Source organism: Monopterus albus, unplaced genomic scaffold, assembly GCF_001952655.1.
Source record: "Monopterus albus unplaced genomic scaffold, M_albus_1.0 scaffold323.1, whole genome shotgun sequence".
Classification (NCBI taxonomy): Eukaryota; Metazoa; Chordata; class Actinopteri; order Synbranchiformes; family Synbranchidae; genus Monopterus; species Monopterus albus.
In genome coordinates this window covers 265,877-285,758 of record NW_018128203.1, presented here as the reverse complement: position 1 = coordinate 285,758, position 19,882 = coordinate 265,877, and the positions used below count along the sequence as shown (strand labels likewise).

Genomic DNA, 19,882 nt, shown 5'->3' with positions numbered 1-19,882 from the left:
TCTCCCACTTTCTCGTTTGTTGCTGTCTTTCACTCTCTTCATCGCTGGTACAGGCAAGGAGACGCGCTGATGCAAAGATTAACTCCCAACCCTGTGACATACTGATCTCCCAGAGGTGAGGACAAAGACAGTGGGTTATTCTCTCAGGGTTTAGTGTGCAGTTGCTGTTCGAAACAGTCCTCTAACGAAGCTCTAATGAAGTGTGAACAAGTGAATCCCTAGATGGTCCCTTTGTGCATTAGAGCAGTATAAAAACAGAACATTTATTGCACCTTTCAGCAGAATTATGGCCTGTCTCTTGATCACATCTTTTCTTGTCTTCTGTCTTGTCTTCTTGTATTGACATATATAACCAAAGAATGTACTTATAGATTGATAAGAATCATGTGTGTGTTTATGAAGGTATCATTATTGAAAGTATAAGCTTTTCTTGGTCCTGTCTTTATAAACATTACTGATATATCAAATGCCACTGGTTGTCATTCATAACTCTTGCATTGTGTCATATTAGTTAATGTTTTAATTCATTTTTGGGACATTTTGCTATTGCTTTTTGAATTTGGTGGGGGGGCTTTGTTTTTTCACCTTTTGATCACAGATTGTCTTTTGATGAGAAATCTAAAATTGTTCACTTTGATCAATTGCAAACCACATTTAGTGCTTGTGTTCCATGGTAGTAATGCATGTTTGCAACATGCAAGTTAATGCAGATTTTATCATGTGAAAGCCATTGATGATTCTTATTTTATGCTTACCCCTCTTCTGTCTCAGTTTCAGCACAGTACAGTGGAAGGACGTGTGTGTGGGTGATATACTGCGGGTCCACAAAGACCAAGTCATCCCTGTGAGTTGCTCTGTTTATTCACCCATTCATCTTCTATACCGCTCAGTCCCAAATGGGGGGGAGGGATATCAGCAATCGGGCGAAGGTGGGGTACACCCTGGACAGGTCACCAGTCCATCGCAGGGCAAACACACAGACAAGCAACCACTCATGCGCACACATTCACTCCTACGGGCAATTTAGAGTCACCAATCAACCTAAGCCGCATGTCTTTGGACAGTGGGGGGAAGCCGGAGTACCCGGAGAGAACCCACGCAAGCACGGGGAGAACATGCAAACTCTGCACAGAAAGGTCGCAACCTTCTTGCTGTGAGGCAACAGCGCTAACCACCATGCCACCGCGCTGCCCTACTACTCTGTTTATACAAAAACAAAAATTACCAGCAAGATACACTCATTGGCCACTTTATTAGGTACACCTGTACAATTGTATACAATTCAATGCAACACTTCCACCTTAACATTTGTTTATGAAGCTCAAAATGTTTCAGTTTTTGGTGAAACTGTCATAAATGTATAAATTCAATTGTATGTTTATTATTGAGGTCATAGTTAAAGGTGGTGTTGTACTGGACTACATTAAATTTAGAGGTTTCTCTATATTTTTGTCCTCCCCAGCTACATGAGAAGGTCAGAATATTAGGAACATCTCTGAATATAACATAGTCCAGTACAACACTACACAACACTAACTTTAACTATTACCTCAATAATAAACCTTTTGTAATTCTAATAACTTTCCACTTAGCTTTCTCTCTGTTTATTATCCTTCCTCTCTTTGCTCCCAGGCAGACCTTCTTCTCCTGTGTAGTTCAGAGCCTCACAGTCTCTGTTATGTGGAAACAGCCGACATTGATGGGTAAAACCCACATAAATCTGTTCACTCATTCTGTTAAAAACATGGAAATTGTAATTTATTGAGTCACATAATCATTGTAAACTTTATACACAATTGAACTTAACTTTATAATTATGCACGTAATTGTAGTAGCTGAGCCCTGCGATGGATTGGCAACCTGTCCAGGGTGTACCCCGGCTCTAGCCCCCTGTGACCCCGTTCAGGGACTAAGCGGTAGAAAATGAATGAATGAATAGTAGTAGCAGTGCATATTTATTTAATATAAATTTTAACAAGTAGAAACAGTGAGCTACTACAACATTAAAAATATGATTAGTGTAAAAAATTGTACTGATAATTGAACAAATAGGAATGGAATAAGACATTTTAAGAGGTGATTTTAAAGGTAATACCAATTTTAGTGGCCCTTACTCTTTTGTAGCCTTGAGGCCAGGGTGACAGGATGTCAGTCACCTTTGAAGGTCTAAAATAAGTTATACACACTGCAAAAACCAGAGGGGCCCTGCCTGCTCAATGTGCACCACAGAGGGGTAAAATATGTATACAGATGCAGATAGGGTTGCTTTAGAAGTGATCAGTATAATCTGATAAACAGCTTTACATCTGTGAAGTGTTCAGTGAAAAAATGGCATCAGTTTCCTTCCTGCCACACATTTAGAAACAGTTACACTTGTTAAATAGTCTTTTGATTTAAACTAAACTACATAGAAATTTCTTCCTTATGCTTCTTAACCAAGAAATGAAGACTGCAAGACGATGATGATTATTTACATGGCCACTACCTTGACTTCTTAACTGCAATGTGTGGATTGTGGGTCCATGATTTGGTGTTGACTATGAATTTTGAATGTGTTAAAAAGTTTTAATATATATATTTATTTTTTTCTGCATACAGAGAGACCAACCTCAAGTACCGGCAGGCGCTCAATTATACACATGCTGAGCTGACCTCTCACCCCTTGGAGGAGACCCTTGCTGCCTTTGATGGTGAATGAATGTTTTCTATTAAGAATGCAGATTCCAGACATTCTTGTTTTAGACTAGAACAGAAATAAACAAGTAAACTTTTTACAAAACTGCATTGTCCTATGTAAGAGTAAATGTAAGGTCTCATTATAACGTTAGGTGTTGTGCTGTGTGAGGAGCCCAACAATCGCCTGTACACCTTCAGAGGCCAGCTGCACTGGAAGGGAGAGTGTTATCCGCTAGACAGCGAGCACATCCTCCTGAGGGGAACCGTCCTACGCAACACAGAGTTTGCCTATGGCTTGGCCATATACACTGGTACATGTAGGAGAATTTGATATCAAAATGGATTTATTTGGAATTTATATGCCTAAGAGGTGTTAGAGAGAGGTAGAATGATACAGTTTTGTCACATTTCATACTCTGAAATAGGACGGACACAGGGGTGGAGATAGAACATTTTGGAAAGGACAGATAGTGCTTTCTTTAGCTAACTTTGGCTGCGCTCCTATTATGCTAAATACTCCACAACAACACAACATTTCTTATGTGGAATGCATTATCCTGCTAATTATAGACAGTACTTAACTCTTGCAGGAGTGGTTCTGTGAACGTCGGCAGATTGCTGGTTCCTTCTGTCTATTAAGTGATCATTGATTGGATATTACTGGGCCATGAAGGGGTGTCATGGATTTCACTGTTATGCCTCTGGTAAAGCAGATCAATAGAGTAAAGCCTGGAGATAGGTTTTATACTATTTATCAGAGACTATTCATTGGTATGACTCCAGCTCACCCTGATTATAAGTCTTAACCCTCCTCATACACACTTGACATTGTCTAATTTAAATTAAGCATGATCAAGGTTGAAATATTATTTAGGACTTAGCTGGAGTCAGTTTTCTGTCCTTTTGCAGTTTGAAGATGCAGCATGGCACACATTCTCAGATATGTCATTTTTACACGTGCAGCTCAGTGTCCTTCAGCAGTCTATATGAGATTGAGATAACATCACTGGAAAACATTATGTGATACTTTATTGATTACTGCAAGGGAGGTTCCCTACTCCTCCAGCATCTCTGCACCAGGGTCAGACCCCCTGGAGCATCTTGCTCAAGGGCACATCAGCATGTGCCTCCTTACACGAGGGCTTGAACTTTCACTCAACTGGCTGCAGAATGCACTCTGAGCTCCCTCAGCAAGGCCGCTGCAGTTATAGTAGCTAACGGTAGTCTGTTCTGTACTAGGTGCGGACAGTAAAATCCTGAAGAACTGTGGGAAACTGAGGGTGAAAATGACTCGGACGGAAAAGGTTTTCAACAAAGTGGTGATGGTGGTAAGTGGGTTAAGGGCAGGGGGATGATGAGCATGACACATACTGTGTAGTGGAGTTATAAACTCTGAGTGTTTATGTTTTGGATCTCCAGATTATCCTGAGTGTGCTGCTTGTAGCGTTGCTTCTTGCTCTTGGCTGTGGTGTGTTTTCGAGTCAGGTCATGAGCCGCATTGAGGTTTTGTCTGCTCTGGTGGTTAACGGCAATCCAGCCTACACCGCATTCCTTATTTTTTGGAGCTACATCATCCTGTTCAGCCCCGCCATGCCCATAGCCCTCTATATCACGTTAGTTCCATCTTCAAATATTGCACTCTCTAATATACATACATATGCATAATGTGTTTGTTTATATACTGTCTGCCTGTGAATGTGTCTTTCATGCCTGTGTGTCCACAGGTTTGAGGTGGTCCACACGATACACAGCCTGTTTATTGGCTGGGATATAGAGATGTATTGGCAGCAGAGAGACAGACCAGCCCAGGCCAGGAACACCTCACTGAGTGAAGAGCTCGGCCAAGTTGGATACCTGCTGAGTGATAAAACTGGGACACTAACACAGAATCATTTACTCTTCAGACAGTGCTGCATAGATGGGGAGATCTATGGTAACAATAAAAATCCAGTTATTCTATGATATGTTAGATGATTTTCAACTCAGAGAGTGCAGACCTCTGCCAAGGGGCACTCATTTTCCTCATAATGCTATAAAAGCAATTTTCACAAGATAGTTTGACCCTCATAATATGATTGCTTGAAAACCTGCTCCTGGCATTTGGAATGATGCTGATATCATTAATAGTTTGAAAGTTATTCAAGAAAAATGATAGACACAACAGACATTCAGCTTTTGATTTAGGGGTAAAACGGGAGCTTCAGTGAGTGGACTGTAGGCAAAGTCGTGAAGCTGTCACATTTCTGCAAGTCTGTGTTCTGCTTGTTCAACAGCTGCTTATGCAGTTTGCGTTACTGGCTGATTGTTGCACTATGGGACTGGGAGTAAAGTAAAACAGTCTGCATCAGCTTGAGAGGTTATGCTGGGTGACAGTTAAGGGTAATTTGTTTCCTTAAATATTCATTTACGTAACAGATTTTGATAATGACCACAGAACAGAGTGTCCTCCCTGGTGTACAGTGGAACAAAGATCCCTCTGGAGAGACAACCTCACACAAACCTTTCTCAGCAGAGACAATTTATGAGACAACAGGAAACACTTAGTATGCTCATATCGCACTCCCTAAAGCAGGCATCACGAAAACTGGAAAGGAGGTGGCACTCCACTAAGTCAGAAGAGGTTTTCTTAGCCTGGAAAGATAGTTTAATAACATATAAGAAAGCCCTCCATAGTGCCAGAACCGCATATTATCCATCACTGATAGAGGAAAATAAGAACAACCCCAGGTTTCTTTTCAGCACTGTAGCCAGGCTGACAAAGAGCCACAGTGCTGTTGAGCTTAACATTCCCTTAATTCTCAGCAGCAATGACTTCATGAGCTTCTTTACAAATAAAATCACAACTATTAGAGAAAAAATTAATCAAATCATTCTCACAGGTGTGCCATCAAGTACACTGGCTTTAGAAACATCTGTGAGACCTCATTTATACTTGGACTACTTCTCTTCCATTGATCTCTCTGAGCTGACCTCAACAATTGCTTCATCTAAATCATCAACATGTCTCTTAGACTCCATCCCAACCACAATGCTCAAAGACATCTTGCCCCTAATCAACATGTCCATATTAGATCTGATTAACCTCTCTTTATTAACAGCGCTATGTTCTGCAGGCTTTTAAGGTTGCTGTAATTAAACCTCTACTCAAAAAGCCTACTCTTGGTTTTCTAGCTAATTATAGACCAACATCCAAGTTTATTTCTAAAATCCTTGAAAAAGCTGTTGCAAAGCAGTTATGTGACCACTTGCACAAGAATGATTTGTTTGAGGATTTTCAGTCAGGATTTAGAGTCCATCATAGTACAGAAACCGCATTGGTGAAAGTCACCAATGATCTTCTCCTAGCCTCAGATAAAGGACTTGTCTCCATACTTGTCCTCTTAGATCTCAGTGCTGCTTTTGACACCACTGATCACAGCCTCTTACTGCAGAGACTTGAACATGTTACTAGGATTAAAGGAACTGCACTAAGTTGGTTCAAATCTTACGTATCAGAAAGATTCCAATTTGTTCATGTTAATGATGAATCTTCTGTGCAAACTGAAGTTAGTCACAATGTTCTGCAGGGCTTTGGGTTAGGTCCAGTTCTCTTCACTTTATACATGCTCCCTTTAGACAATATTATTAGGAAACATGGCATTAACTTCCATTGCTATGCAGATGATACTCCGTTATATTTATCTATGAACCCAGCTGAATCAGATCAGTTAGTCAAACTTCAAGCATGTCTTACAGACATAAAGGCCTGGATGACTTGTAATTTCTTACTTCTAGTGCAGTCAGAACCACTGACACCAGCAAACTAAACAAACTGATCAGCAAGGCTGGCTCTTTGCTGTGGATATATGTGAAGCCTGTGGCATTGATTGTGGAGAGGAGGACGCTGCACAAGCTGTTGAAAATCATGGAGAACACCTCACGTCTCCTCCTCAAGCTACTAGTCAAACAGCGAAGCACTTACAGTCCTAGACTTCTTCAGCTTCGCTGTGACAAACAACATTTAAGGAAATCTTTCCCTCCAACTGCCATCACACTGAACAATGGCTGTGTCGGGAGAGGGATCTCCTCTGAGGGCTCATTGCCACACTTATGTCCATGTACATATATTCTCAGAAGTGGAAAGTAACTAAGTACATTTACTCAAGTACTGAATACAGTAATTTTGCAGTATCTATACTAGAGTATTTTCATTATCTGTTGCTTCGTGCTTCGACTTTACATTTAATAGAAAAATGTATAGTTTTTACTCTACATTTATTTAATAACTTTAGCCTCTAGTTACTTTTAAGAATGAGATTAATTAAAGAAAATACAGTATTGGACTTTATTGATTCTCGATAGTTAATTCACAAACTACCCAAAAGCATGTAAAGTACTTGAAATTAAAAGCATATAAGGTAGTTAAAATTAGCCCCACCTTTACCAGCTGCAGCATTAAATGTTATGTACACAATAACACATCAATAATTATAATCCAATAATAGGATGTTCATTAAAGTGAAATGTGCCATTCTGCATAGAGTACATTTACTTTTTGTACTTTAAGTGTATTTATTTTAATACTTTTACACTTTTACTTAATTAAGTAATATTTTACTTGTAAGAGAGTATGTTTACAATGTGGTAGTGTTACTTTACTGAAGTAAAAAATCTGAATACCTTTTCCACCACTTGTACTGTATCAATGAAAATGCGTCCCTGTGGGTATTACTGTATCTTTCTCATAGCAGTTATCTCATCTACTGAATATTTAATATAGTATTTACTTTTTTGCAGGTGATGCATCAGTCAGAACAGAGGATATTGAGGTATCATATAATTACACTCACATTTGTTTTTTTCAAATATACTTTATTCTTTATTCCCCTTCTCTTGATATAATTTCCAACCTGGTTCCAAGAGATTTTCTGATCTTCCTTCAGGGTTGATCTTTTCTCATCTATGTGCCTGTTGTTATTTCAGAATTACTGCCATCAGTATTAGACTCTATTCATATTAGCCACATTTACAGCACTGTATAATGTCAATGCTCAGTAACATTTGTTGTGCCATCTTTCTTCTCGTGCGTGTGCAGCCCATGGACTTGAGCTGGAATCCGTTCTCCCGTGGAGGTCTGTTCATGTCAGCTCCCAGCCTGGTGAAGAAACTCAGAGAGCAGCAGTGCCCACTCAGCAGACAGTTTCTCACAGCACTGTGCTTGTGTCACACTGTCATGGCACAGTGGAAGGAAGGTGGGCTTGTGTGTGTGCGTGTGTGTGTGTATTCATATTGTTTGTGATTCACACCAAAGTCAGTGAGTTGTCATCCTCCATCTGATACAACTACTAGACCTCAGCAGATAGCTGACAGCACTGGTCTGATATTTGGTGAATCTTGATGTGTGATTCTTGTTTCCCCTATGTTTTCACTTTACTCTTCCTGATAGTAGTGCTCCGTGTATAATTAAAATTCCAAGAACTCCGCTTGTCTAATGTTTACAAAACTTTAAATGAAGGTTCTTTTATTTTCAAGCCCCTGCACCACTGTTCTGAGCCCGATATAACAACATGTACAGATGAGTTACTGGCTGAAATAATCTACCACTCCTGGAGGACAACATGTTTACTTCCATTTTGCATGGTGATTGCATTCCTCCAGAGGCTCTAGTTTACCAGGCAGCATCCCCAGATGAGGAGGCTCTTGTTGGTGCAGCCAGGGAGCTGGGCTGGGTTTTCCTTGCTAGGACAAGAGACTTTATCGTCATCTCTGAGCTGGGCGTTACTCGGCAATATCAGCTTCTGGCACTGCTGGACTTTACCAGCAAGAGGAGATGCATGTCTGTACTGGGTGAGAGTAGCCCTCTAAATACACACTAACAAAAAAGGCATTTTGTTAGACAACCTCTTGTTGTCTTTTATGATTATACACACATTAAGTTCTCCCATGCCATATTCTTTTCTGGATACATTTTTCCAAACCATTTTTTTTTTTGTTTTCCAGTTCGGGAGCCAGAGGGTGGGATAAAGCTGTACTGTAAAGGGGCGGACATAGTGATCCTGGAGAGGCTGCAGACAGACTTTGCACATCAGGAAAAGACAGAAAGAGCCCTTGAGGTGAACTGAAGTTTCTACAGAACCAGTAGTGTGTGCTTTACAGACCACCTACTGAGCTTACTCTTTATATGGCATATTTTGGTTTCTATTTCAGTATTAAGCAGTTTGAAGTGACACTTGTCATGTGAAAATGTAAAACTCCAGTCTTGCTCATTGCTCTGTCTGGTCAGGAAATGGGTAGTCCTGCACATAACAGTGCAGTGTAACTTTTTTACACGCTGTTCTTATTGATAAAACACACAAAATCTAATGTGTTATTTAGTGCTGGATTCCAGTCTTTATACTAAGCTAAATGGCTGCTGTCTATATATAAGTGCATTACCCAAAATGTCATATATTGCTTTAAGGGCAGTAGAACACAGAGGTGCATTAAGGTGCATATTAGTAGCTATAAGTCCAATAGTGTAACATAATTTTTTACGTTTCTTTTTCTTGATCATGTGTATGAGTTAAAATGGATATGGTATATTTCATCACTGTTATCAACTTATCATTGTTTTAAGGTCAGTTAAAGGTCCATTAAACGTTTAATCAATAATCAGGAGGGTTCTCAAGACAGGACTGGAGCAGTCATCTCCACTGTAGTCCTACTGAGATAGCAGGCAGGACTAAAATGTTTATCTTGTGTTTTCTCTGTCAATCCTTCATTCCTGCCTGGAAAGTAAATAATGTGCATCTTATCTAATAATGTGTTAACTTATCTCCTGTCAGCTTTTTGCCCAGGCCTGTCTGAGGACTTTGTGTGTTGCGGTTCGATCTGTTTCTGAGGCATCATGGGAGCAGTGGAGAAAAACTCTGGCCCAGTCAGCTGTTATGCCAACCTGCGACCGTGACACACTACTAGAAAAGCTGTATGATCAGATGGAGCAAGAGCTACAGGTGGGCTCTTTTTAAATTTATTGGAAATCCTCCATTAAAAGTGGTATAGCTGGTCATTGACACAACATTACCAGTAAGGTAACTCTTTAAATCAAACTTGTACTTAGTGGTTTCTGCCACTTAGTTTCCCAAAGTGTGGGGCACCAAGTCATTCTTTAAGAAAGGAGTCCTTGTTTTTCAGCAGCTTTTTATTTGTTTGTTCATGTTGTGAGGTTGAACGTTACTCATATCATCTGTTTGTCTCCTTACAATAACGCTACTATGTAATAAAGCCAATATTCTGCAGAAATGCTAAAAAATGCAAACTTTTATGTTTTGTAGCTTCTAGGGGTGACAGCAATAGAGGATCGGCTTCAGGAGGGTGTACCAGAGACTATTGCTCTGCTTCAACAGGCTGGGATTAAACTATGGGTCTTGACTGGGGACAAAAAAGGTATTGTGACGCACCAATGCAGAGGGTGTGAAAGGCAGCATTATAAATGCTGTGCTGTAGCAATATGTAAACAAAGTGTCTTTTTCTATCTTGTTCTTACACCCTTTTCTTTGCCCTTGTAGAGACTGCAGTAAATATTGGATATTCTTGCAAACTACTAGATCCTGATACCAGATTACTGGAATGGCAGGAGCTGAGGTAAGCAATGAAAAAAAAAATACACAAATGTGCACACTCTAACACTGTCTCATTGATCTTTGTGTGTTCACCCCTGTAGACAGATACTCCAGTCCCCAGACCCTGGGGTCAGTTTCTTCAAGGCCAGACAGACGGATCTGTGGGCTGTAGACACGGGGATGTCTGGAGCAAAGACCGCTGTGGTCCTCACTGGACTTGAGCTGGTAAACACTAGACATAAAGGTTGCTGATATAGTTTTCATCATGTAGCTTTCAAATCACTCTGGATCATGCAGAACTGCTGTTTATGTCAGAGAGTGGGACAGTACAGTGGAAACCAAAATACAAAATACCTTAAAGGTCCCAAACATTTTCTCAGTATTTCTATTATGAGTGCTTGGGCAAGCACACTTTTTTTCCAAAGTTGGAAGAGTTCTAGTAATTTCTATGTGTGATCTTTTAAGTGCATGCCACTTTTTCTGTTCAATTCTCGCTGGTGTGACCTGAGCAAGGCTATAAGGGAAAAGGTGATGTCACATAGTTTTATGCACCAATCAAGATTGTATGCTTATGTTGCCAGGCCATTGTTAAATTTATCTGAAAAGACCACACCCGCAAAGTCCTGAAGAAGCAAGTTAGCTTTTATTTTCCTTTAAACCCTTAATTAATAATATTTAAGGATCCTTTTTTTACTTTTTTGTTTGTTGCATATTTTGAGATTATAGTGAAACCCAGTAGGTTTAAAACTAAGATTTTTAGTATGACAATGTCCAAAGTGTCAGTGGAAGCCATCTCAAACCCAAAAACTAGAATGGCAACTCTTCTAAATGTCTGTTAATATAGGTCAATTTAGTGTAAATGTTTCCTAAACTGAGCCATTTGATGATGTACCCCAGGCAGAGTTCGACCAGAGACCAGAATGGGGTGCCATATTCATGAATCTGGCACAACAGTGTCAGTCGGTGCTGTGCTGCCGTGTAACACCTGGACAGAAGGCTGATATTGTTACACTGGTCAGGAAACACACCAGCTCGATCACCTTGTGCATTGGTGATGGTGCCAACGATGTGAACATGATCAAAAGTAAGTCAGGTGCCATGAAAAGTTGGTGGAGAAAATGTGTAGCATTGCAGAGAGAACCTGCTAATCAGTATGTTCTGCTTTCTGTGTTCATGCATTTTTTTTTTTCCTGTTCCAGCGGCTCATGTTGGTGTGGGACTGGCAGGGGTGGAGGGAGGTCAGGCAGTGCAGAACGCAGACTTTGCATTGTCCCAGTTCAGATTTCTGCAAAGACTGCTACTGGTTCATGGGCGCTGGTCATACCAGCGCATTTCCATCTTCCTGTGCTACTTCCTGTATAAGACCTGTAGCTTTGCTCTTGTGCACATATGGTTTGGGTTCTTCAATGGCTTTAGTTCTCAGGTAAGATACACATTCAGTACTATAAAACCTGACAGTCATGTAATAAATTACAGTTAAACATGGAGGAAACATTTTGTATTTATTCCACTGTTTTCTCTCTTGTAGTCTCTCTATGAGACGTGGTTCATCGCTTTATACACTGTCTTCTACACATCATACCCAGTTATGTGCATGGCCGTCTTTGAGCAGGTGAGATGGAGGTTCTTAATTATGTGGTTAATCACATAAAAATTCCTATAATAATGCCACAGCCTGCCTCTTTGTGCCCTAGGATGTTAGTGCAGAAAGCAGCCTGAAATGGCCCAAGCTGTACATGTCTGGACAAAGACAGGAGCTCTCCAGCCCTTTGATGCTATTCCTGTCACTCCTGTATGCTGTCTACACATCACTTGTTCTCTTCTTCATCCCTTTTGGAGTTTTCTACAACACAGCCTATGACTACCAGACCATGGCTGTTACTGTTGCCCTGTCAGTCGTGCTAACTGCCACAGCTGAGGTCAGAAGCATACTTTTTGTGAAGTACAGCATGTTGTTAATGTTTTATTTTTTTTGTTCTACTTTATATTATTAATATTATTTGATTCAAATGTGTTCTGCTTTGTTCTCAGTCTTTTTTGTTCTATTCTGTATTATAAAAGTTATATGCAGTTCTGTTCTGTTCTCAGTCTATTGCATTCTGTTTTGCTATATTCTGTTCCAGTCTGTTCAGTGCAGTTTTATTCTTTTCTGTTCTGTCCTGTCTGTTCTATTACTTTCTTTAATTCCAATATATCCAAAATGGATCTAGACCATTTTCATATAGGTATATTCAGAAGTAATACTTACCTCTGGTGTGTTAGTCTGTTGGTTATCACAGCTGACTGAAAACTGTTAAAAGACAATAGAGAAATGATTTAATATGTTAAAGCCCATATGCAGGAGAGGTTCCAATCTCATTGAATCAGAAAATAATAATAACATAATCATGTGAAATTTATTTTTTAACCATTTCCTCACGTCTTCACTGACAGCTACTGTGCTGTACCATTCTGATCTAACTTCTGTATTTCTGTTCGTCTGTAAGATTACGCTGCGAACTAGATACTGGACGAAGTTCAATATTGCTGCTGTGTGCGTCTCTGTGGTGTTGTTCTTCATCTGTACCAGGATCACCCACAACGTCCACCTGTTTAAGAGATCACCCGTTGACTATAACTTTTTTGGTACTCTTCTTTTCATCTCATCCTGCTTTTTATTCATTTTTGTCACTTGTTGCTTAACATCCCAATACTGCAGGATTTGATTCAAATATAGGCAAATAATATGAAAAGAACACATACAACACAACACATTTTAATGATTAGTTAATGCCATTTTCTGTCATCATGTCTGTGAACAGCTTTTTCTGTGTGTGCTTTTCATCAGGTGCGTCTGATCAGGCCTTTGTCGAACCAGTTGTGTGGCTCACAGCTCTACTCACTGTCTGGGTGGCTATTTTACCCTCAGTGACTGCCCACGCCCTCATTGTCATCCTCACCATCCATGACAAACGCAAGGTGAGACAGAAAGAGTTTGGAGTCTCAATTGTTAATTGACTCAATTTACAATGTAAAATAAGGACATTTGCAATCTCCTGAATGTTAGTGCATAAAAGTTCTAAATATTTCTCCATATAAGCTGCAGCAGAAGACAAAGTCCAGGACTTAATTAATTAAGAATCCAATATTTTTACTATTTTCTCAGTGATAGTTCCACCCTTGTGTGCATCCTCATGAATACTGACAGGAAAAGCTGCTGGTATATTGTGTTACTGATGTAATTGTCTGACGTAAGGGCCGACTCAATATGCCACTGATGGTTGCTATTTTGTATTATTTTGGAGCTTTAAGAAGGCTGAGATTGTGTATCAACTCTTGTGAGTTTTAATTTGACCTGAGAAGCTTCTGTAAGAATAAATGGTCACTGTTGTCCCTTTGTGATGTAGGTCCACAGCATGTCCCATCAGTCGGTGGAGCTGAGGTCAAAATTCAGAAGGGGCACGTCTCTCCGCCGTTCCTCCTACGCTGTCTCTCAGGGTGCTGGGCCTGGACGCTTCATCACCTCAGCATCCAGCACCCGCAGCAAAGTTCCACTGGTGGATGAGAAGGTGACTGCACGAACTAATCCCCCTGACTCACAAGACCCAGTTCTCAAAAAGGACACTGCACCAAATTGCACTTAACAGTAATTAATGATGATTTTCAATGATAAATTTCGGGTTTTTCTTTATATGTGATCATATAGATGATTCTGCAGCAGAGAAGTGATAAATAATTTGTTCAGTTTCTACATTTTTTAGTTGAGCCATCATGCTTTTCTATGTTCTAATAAAGTAAATGATCAACAAAATACATTATGTATGATAAATCTTGTTTACTACCTTTAGATAGACAGTGTACCTCTATAAGCTGTGATCTCAAGAGATTTCCTTTGAAGATCAAACCAAACACAATAAACCGACAGCACTACTTTGTTTTAGTTGTTTTATTCATTAATTTATTTCAAAACACGCAGTTTTACCCATATTATCCTTTAAGTTTTTAATTTTCTGTAACAGTTATTACTCAGATTTTTTTTCCTTCTCAAAAGTCTCAACTAGAGTGAAACTAGAAGTCCTCCACAGGCTCTCCAGCTTCTGCAGTGGGAGGATGGAAAAGAGGCTTTCTGTCCAGACATTAACATTTGTGTGGGTGGAAGTGTGTGCTGGGAGTTCACACCAGTGTGTGTATGTATATTTGTCTGTGTGTGTGTGTTTAAGTGCAATAGATGGAATGTCCACATGGCCGTTAAATCGCAGGACCTGTAGAGCAGCTGAACATTGTCTTCTAGGTTTGGTAGCCAGATTGTCATACCTCTGATTTCATCTTTGGTTTCAGCAAACACTCTCAAAAGGCAGACTCACTCTCTCCAGCATGTGCCTGTAGCTGTCTTGTCTGTCTGTCTGTCTGTCAGTCTGAGTGCAATATAAGCCACCATCTCCAGACGACTTTGTAAACTTAAGTACAATGTTAAGTGTCTTTGCATTGATTGTGGCCCTTCCTTGGCGCTGGGGACAAAGACAATCAAACATTGTAGAACAATGGAGCCATGACTGGGGAGGATCAGCTTGCAACAACATGGACTCCATTTTGATATCGATGGCAGTTTGGGGGATTTGTGTAAAGCATGTACGACATCGGTCTAATGAAACATGGTGCTGTAGTGCTCTTCTCTCCCCAGCCACTCTCAACTGTACCCTGAGTGACTGGGGTTGCTCCTCGCACTCTGGGCCTTATGGGAAAGGTGGTGGTGGGGGGTCATTAAGGTTAAAGTGTGAGTGTGTAAATATTGAGGGGAGGTGTGGGGGTTGTACACTCTGACCCAGCAGCAACGATTAAGATTGGGGGGGGGTCAGGTGTTTGCATAGTTCTCTGTGCAAAAGCCACCAGTCGGAGCCATTTTCATTCCTCGCGGCTGGTTACATCATCATTAGATTAGCAGGACATTGTGGTGGGTGATGGGAAATATGGTCTTTGTACCAAAGCTCTTTTTTTTGTACTCCTGCAGTGCACACCATAGTGGCAGGAGAGTGAAAAGTGACAGGAGGTGACAAGGGAATGAATTTAAAATGTTGAATGAGTTTAGTTTCATTATTTTGAATCATGTTGGGCTTTGCAGTCAGATGTGGCTATGATGGGATGGACGACAGATGGGGTGATGGGGCAGTCGTTTGGCAGTCGGGCACAACATCGTCAAAATCCAGAGAGCCTCTTTTCCCTTGATTTTGATCTGCCGCCCTCCCTTTCCTCCTCCCCACTGGCCTGCCCTCTCTCTACCTTTATTCTTGTTTTGAAACTGATTGTCTTCTACCATCACAAAGACACTTGGTTCTGATTGATTAACAGGTAACAGAAGAGGGAGAGCACAGTGTGACTGGGGGCGTTTACATCAGTGCCACTGGCAACCTGTTCGATCCCACGGCGAAATGACATGCACATATGCTGTTTGACAGTAGATGCTGATGTCATTTCTGGTTGGATGATCAGTTGCCAGATGGTACTGTGGTTGGTTGGTTGGTCGGTCAGTCAGTAAGAAATGGTTTCAACTTTTTCGCATAACAAATATTGCAACCCATAGTAAAGGAACATAAAAAAGAAACACTTTGTCTTCCACATAGGTACAAATGAACACACATATACAGATTGAAGAAAAGCATGTAGACAGACATACATGTATAGCGAAGGCCGCTCAGGCCTGTGTGTGTCCCTTTGATTAACTCCAAGTAAACAGCCCATCTTTGGAAAAGCAGGGCACACATTTCAGGACCCAAGTGAGGGCCACAAGTGGAGGAATGAAGACTGAATGCTATTGATTGGGAGGGAGAGGAGTTTGACCTCCCCCAGCACACACTGCCCCCTACTGTCTGGATTTATATACATCAAAGAAACATGGGGAAAGGGGAAGGGTTGCAACAACACATGCACACAACCAGTGAATCCAACAGTGACGGAAATTCTAAAAACAAGGACCCCTCCAATGCCTAAAACCCAAATCCTCCCACCCCCTTTTTTGTTTTGATAACCAAAATATCTCCCACCCACTCCCAAGTCTTTCTATCCTCCTCCTCTCCCCACAAAATCACAAGTCATTCCTGTTGGTTGCTATACAGTTATACAATATCCATGCACAAAAGAAAAAAGTGCACCTTCTTTTCAATGAGAGGTGCTGGTTTTTAATATTCTAAGAACATCAGGAGCACTTGAACACACCCAGGAACCTTCAAAAGTAACTGTGAAATTTTTTTCAGAGAAAAGACAACTGAAAGGTGTAAGAAAGTTAACAATGAGTAAAGGTTATCCCTCCTTTGGTTTAACATCAAATTTTTGGTTTAGAATTCAGCCCAAATCATATTTTTGTCGAATCTTTCTGTCTTTCTTTCTTTCTTTCTTTTGTTTTTTTTGTTTTGTTTTTCCTTTAAATGTACTTGTCTATTAGAGGAATGAGCTTGAAAGTGAGTAGCTCCTGCCCCCTTCTCTCTGGTCTAGTCTTCTTTTCTCATGTAACCCTCCACAGAAACATTCACAATGTCTCTTGCTTTATGAAAACAGTTAAGTACATGCCGTAGCAAAAACAAACAAGAGAACATACAAGAAAAATGAGCAAACAAATAAAAGGAATTTAACAGTATAAAGCTTCAAGTCACAAGTTCCAAAACTAACTATTATAGTATCATAGTTTCATAATCATTGTTATCATTAGCAGTATTATTTTCAGTTTAAATTACATAAAGTTTACATGAAAGGTTTTTGAGGTATTTCAGAATTAATTGTCAACACACGCCTACCAGGTCTTAGCACTAGCCCAGGGGGAGAGGTCGACCAGACGGACAAGATGGACAAAGAGAGAGAGTTTGTGTCTGTTAATGGTTGGTGAGTTATTCACACTTTTCTAGTGCAGCCTCTGTGCTTGCACGCAGTGGAGAGCGTGAGATGTTTAGTGGTATGGTTTACAGCTACAGCCCTCTGAGTGCTTGGAGCCTCTGCCTTTTTCCCCCTCTCGTTCTCTGTTGCACAAAAATATCTCTGATGTGAGAGAGGTAATGCGGCTGAGAGTAAAAGCACACTAGGCAGAGAAAAAACAAACTCAAAGGCTGTGAGCTACTAGAAGATCAACGATACAGTAACAAAGACTGACAGATTAAGGAGTAACATATAATTTCATTTCAAATAAATAGTGTATAAAAATGCTTTAAAGATGTTCTACATGATAAAGTGCTTGTATTCTAGCGTATCAAAATGGAAAGTCAATATGGGAGGAAATGCTGACACAGCCCCCGCTCTGTGTCCCTCTCTTTGGCCCCCCATTTCTGTTCATCCAATTATGGGTGTACTGTCTGTGTGAGTGCATGTTTGTAATACATGGGTGAGCTGTATGTGTGTGTCCAGTGCAGTACCACCTGTGGTTGAAGGGAAAAGGCACTCAGCTCTGTCTGCAAGGTAACCACCTCCTCCTTTGTGGCACAATGCAGTCTGACTGCACTGTTAGTATGACTATTTGTGTGTATATATGTCTAATATTGTCACTGTGTCCATCTCGAACAGTTTAGGCAAAAGGGGGGAGGGGTCTCTCTCTCTTTTTCCTTTTTTATTCATTTGTGTCCCCCTAGGCAGTTTGGGACGGGTAGGCCGCAGTATCTTTGGTATCAGTGGCGGTTTCACAAACCACTCAGCTTAGTGAGGTAGCCACACTGGTTCTCACTACAAACAAATGTCATTTTGTCAGCCTAATACCTAGAGCTGAATCTAGCTATTTACCTATGCTCGCTGAACTGTATACCACAAATCAATTTTAGCTCATCACTCTTTGGCGACATTAACTCACTGCTTACAGCAGTGTGAAGTTAGTCAGGACCTCTTGATAAACTCCTCTACAATGACCGCCTCTTATCTAATCTGCACCACTAGTCTGACTACATTGTTGGAAATGCTACAGTTGCATCTTAAGACCATACAGATAACTACTGACTCCCAGGCTTTAACAACACCCCCCCCCTTCCCCCCAATAAAACACAATGAGTCAGCCAGGACATTTGGAGGTCATTGTTTTGTCCCCCTCCTTTTTTTAAACCTCATTCTTGGGGCTCAGTTTAAAGGGGGCTGAGTAGCACAGTTCTGACATGACATGCCAAAAGAGAGAAAGTGTTCATCGTTATTCTTCTCTTCAGCAGCTCCCTGTTTTGTTTTGTTTTCTCTATTTCTTGTGGTAAATGTCTCCTCTGGATCTATATTCTCAGAGAATCCAAAAAAAAAAAAAAAGGTCCACCTTTGGCCTCAGTCCTTGCATCCTGCTTTTTTCTTTTAAAATGTCTTTCCTTTTTTGTTTTTGATTTATCAACAAGGTGCCTTACTTATGCACAACAGTTACAAGAAATAGAAACTTTGTGTCTATGGTACTAATTAAATACCCGCATCAATATAGAGAGAAAGAGGGAGGGGGGCAATGGGGTTAGAGGGACAGAGGAGGTAGAGAACCAAAGACAGAATGAAAGATTTTTCTCCTGCTTCAAAATGTGTTTGAAACCTTTGCTTTTAGTTTGTAACATGTTCTGTACGTGTGGTATCTTTGTCGTTTGAGGTTTCATTATTGTATGCCTTAAAATCTGGTTCTTTTTTTCTTTCTTGCTTTTAATAAAAAAGTATATTTTAATTCACTTAAAAGCTGATTGTTGGTTGCTATGACACACATCGCACATCATCATTGGGACGCACTGTAAATGTGTGTGAACCTTAGTACCATAGTCTCTGATTTGCATTAAGGCAGTAAGCATTGGCACTAATTATTGTAGCATTTTGACAGCTGAGTGTGGTGGTTAGCTTTGGGGTTAGCTACTGATAACCCTTGTGTGGGAATAACTAGGAAATTTGGTTTGAATCACATCTGTTGAGAGCTTTTTTGCAAACAGATAGGATGGATAAAATTATTTGATAAAATATGCAGCCTCAGAATATTGTAAATTAAGCCCCCAATGCACCTCAAAAGTGTCTGTCTCAGAAAACATTTATGATATTTTCTGTCTTCTCTTTGTGTAATTTCTTTGTTCGTACTCTGTGGATTCTTTAAGATTTTGATTGGTTAAATAAATCCCTGCCTTTGCTAAATCCCTGTGTTTTCATCATTCTGTTTAACCATCCCCCTCCTGCGGCTTCACCAGCACTGGTTGGATGAGAAACAACAATAGGGTAATGGTTAGCTATTGATCTGCCTTCAAAGAGCTGTGAGGGCCTGAATGTGTTGTGCCATGACTTCTCCTCAGCATCTAGTGGCTCTTCCCTCCCTCTCCTCCGCTCTGAATCCCCTTGCTCTGCTGGATACGGGTCTCTGCTATCGTCAGCAGGGGGCACTGTTGCTCTGTCAGCACAGGCAGGACCAGGGAGGGAGGGGTGTGCTGCTTCTGCTGCTGTAGTAGTGAGACCTTTGTGTCCCCATCTCCACTGGGTTCCATGTGCTCCTCTTACATCCTGCTTTTCATATGCAGCTAAAAATGTAGTTGGCTGGATGCCTGAGCGTGCTGTTGTCACTTGGCTCTCGGTTATTGATCAGAGGAAAAGCTCTGAGCAGAACAAGGAGCTTGTCCAGACATCTCACCCACCTCTCCTGCTGGTCAGAGAAACTCAGACTCTAGGCTCAGGCTAAGAGTAACAATGAC

General features: G+C 40.7%; 1 protein-coding gene across 1 annotated transcript in view; it reads left to right on the top strand.

Moving 5' to 3' along the window:
* Positions 1 to 13,879, top strand: part of atp8b3 (ATPase phospholipid transporting 8B3) — an 18,436-nt gene extending 4,557 nt beyond the window's left edge. The window contains exons 5-27 of the mRNA XM_020624224.1: positions 54 to 115; positions 772 to 844; positions 1,633 to 1,703; positions 2,599 to 2,690; positions 2,829 to 2,987; positions 3,916 to 4,004; positions 4,096 to 4,289; positions 4,401 to 4,609; positions 7,453 to 7,484; positions 7,751 to 7,907; positions 8,314 to 8,502; positions 8,656 to 8,768; positions 9,480 to 9,647; positions 9,969 to 10,080; positions 10,203 to 10,278; positions 10,358 to 10,481; positions 11,154 to 11,340; positions 11,456 to 11,679; positions 11,785 to 11,868; positions 11,951 to 12,175; positions 12,743 to 12,881; positions 13,084 to 13,214; positions 13,643 to 13,879. Of these exons, the coding sequence (XP_020479880.1) occupies positions 54 to 115; positions 772 to 844; positions 1,633 to 1,703; positions 2,599 to 2,690; positions 2,829 to 2,987; positions 3,916 to 4,004; positions 4,096 to 4,289; positions 4,401 to 4,609; positions 7,453 to 7,484; positions 7,751 to 7,907; positions 8,314 to 8,502; positions 8,656 to 8,768; positions 9,480 to 9,647; positions 9,969 to 10,080; positions 10,203 to 10,278; positions 10,358 to 10,481; positions 11,154 to 11,340; positions 11,456 to 11,679; positions 11,785 to 11,868; positions 11,951 to 12,175; positions 12,743 to 12,881; positions 13,084 to 13,214; positions 13,643 to 13,879 (3,147 nt within the window). The remainder of the gene's footprint in view (positions 1 to 53; positions 116 to 771; positions 845 to 1,632; positions 1,704 to 2,598; positions 2,691 to 2,828; positions 2,988 to 3,915; positions 4,005 to 4,095; positions 4,290 to 4,400; positions 4,610 to 7,452; positions 7,485 to 7,750; positions 7,908 to 8,313; positions 8,503 to 8,655; positions 8,769 to 9,479; positions 9,648 to 9,968; positions 10,081 to 10,202; positions 10,279 to 10,357; positions 10,482 to 11,153; positions 11,341 to 11,455; positions 11,680 to 11,784; positions 11,869 to 11,950; positions 12,176 to 12,742; positions 12,882 to 13,083; positions 13,215 to 13,642) is intronic.
* Positions 13,880 to 19,882: the final 6,003 nt, after the last annotated feature.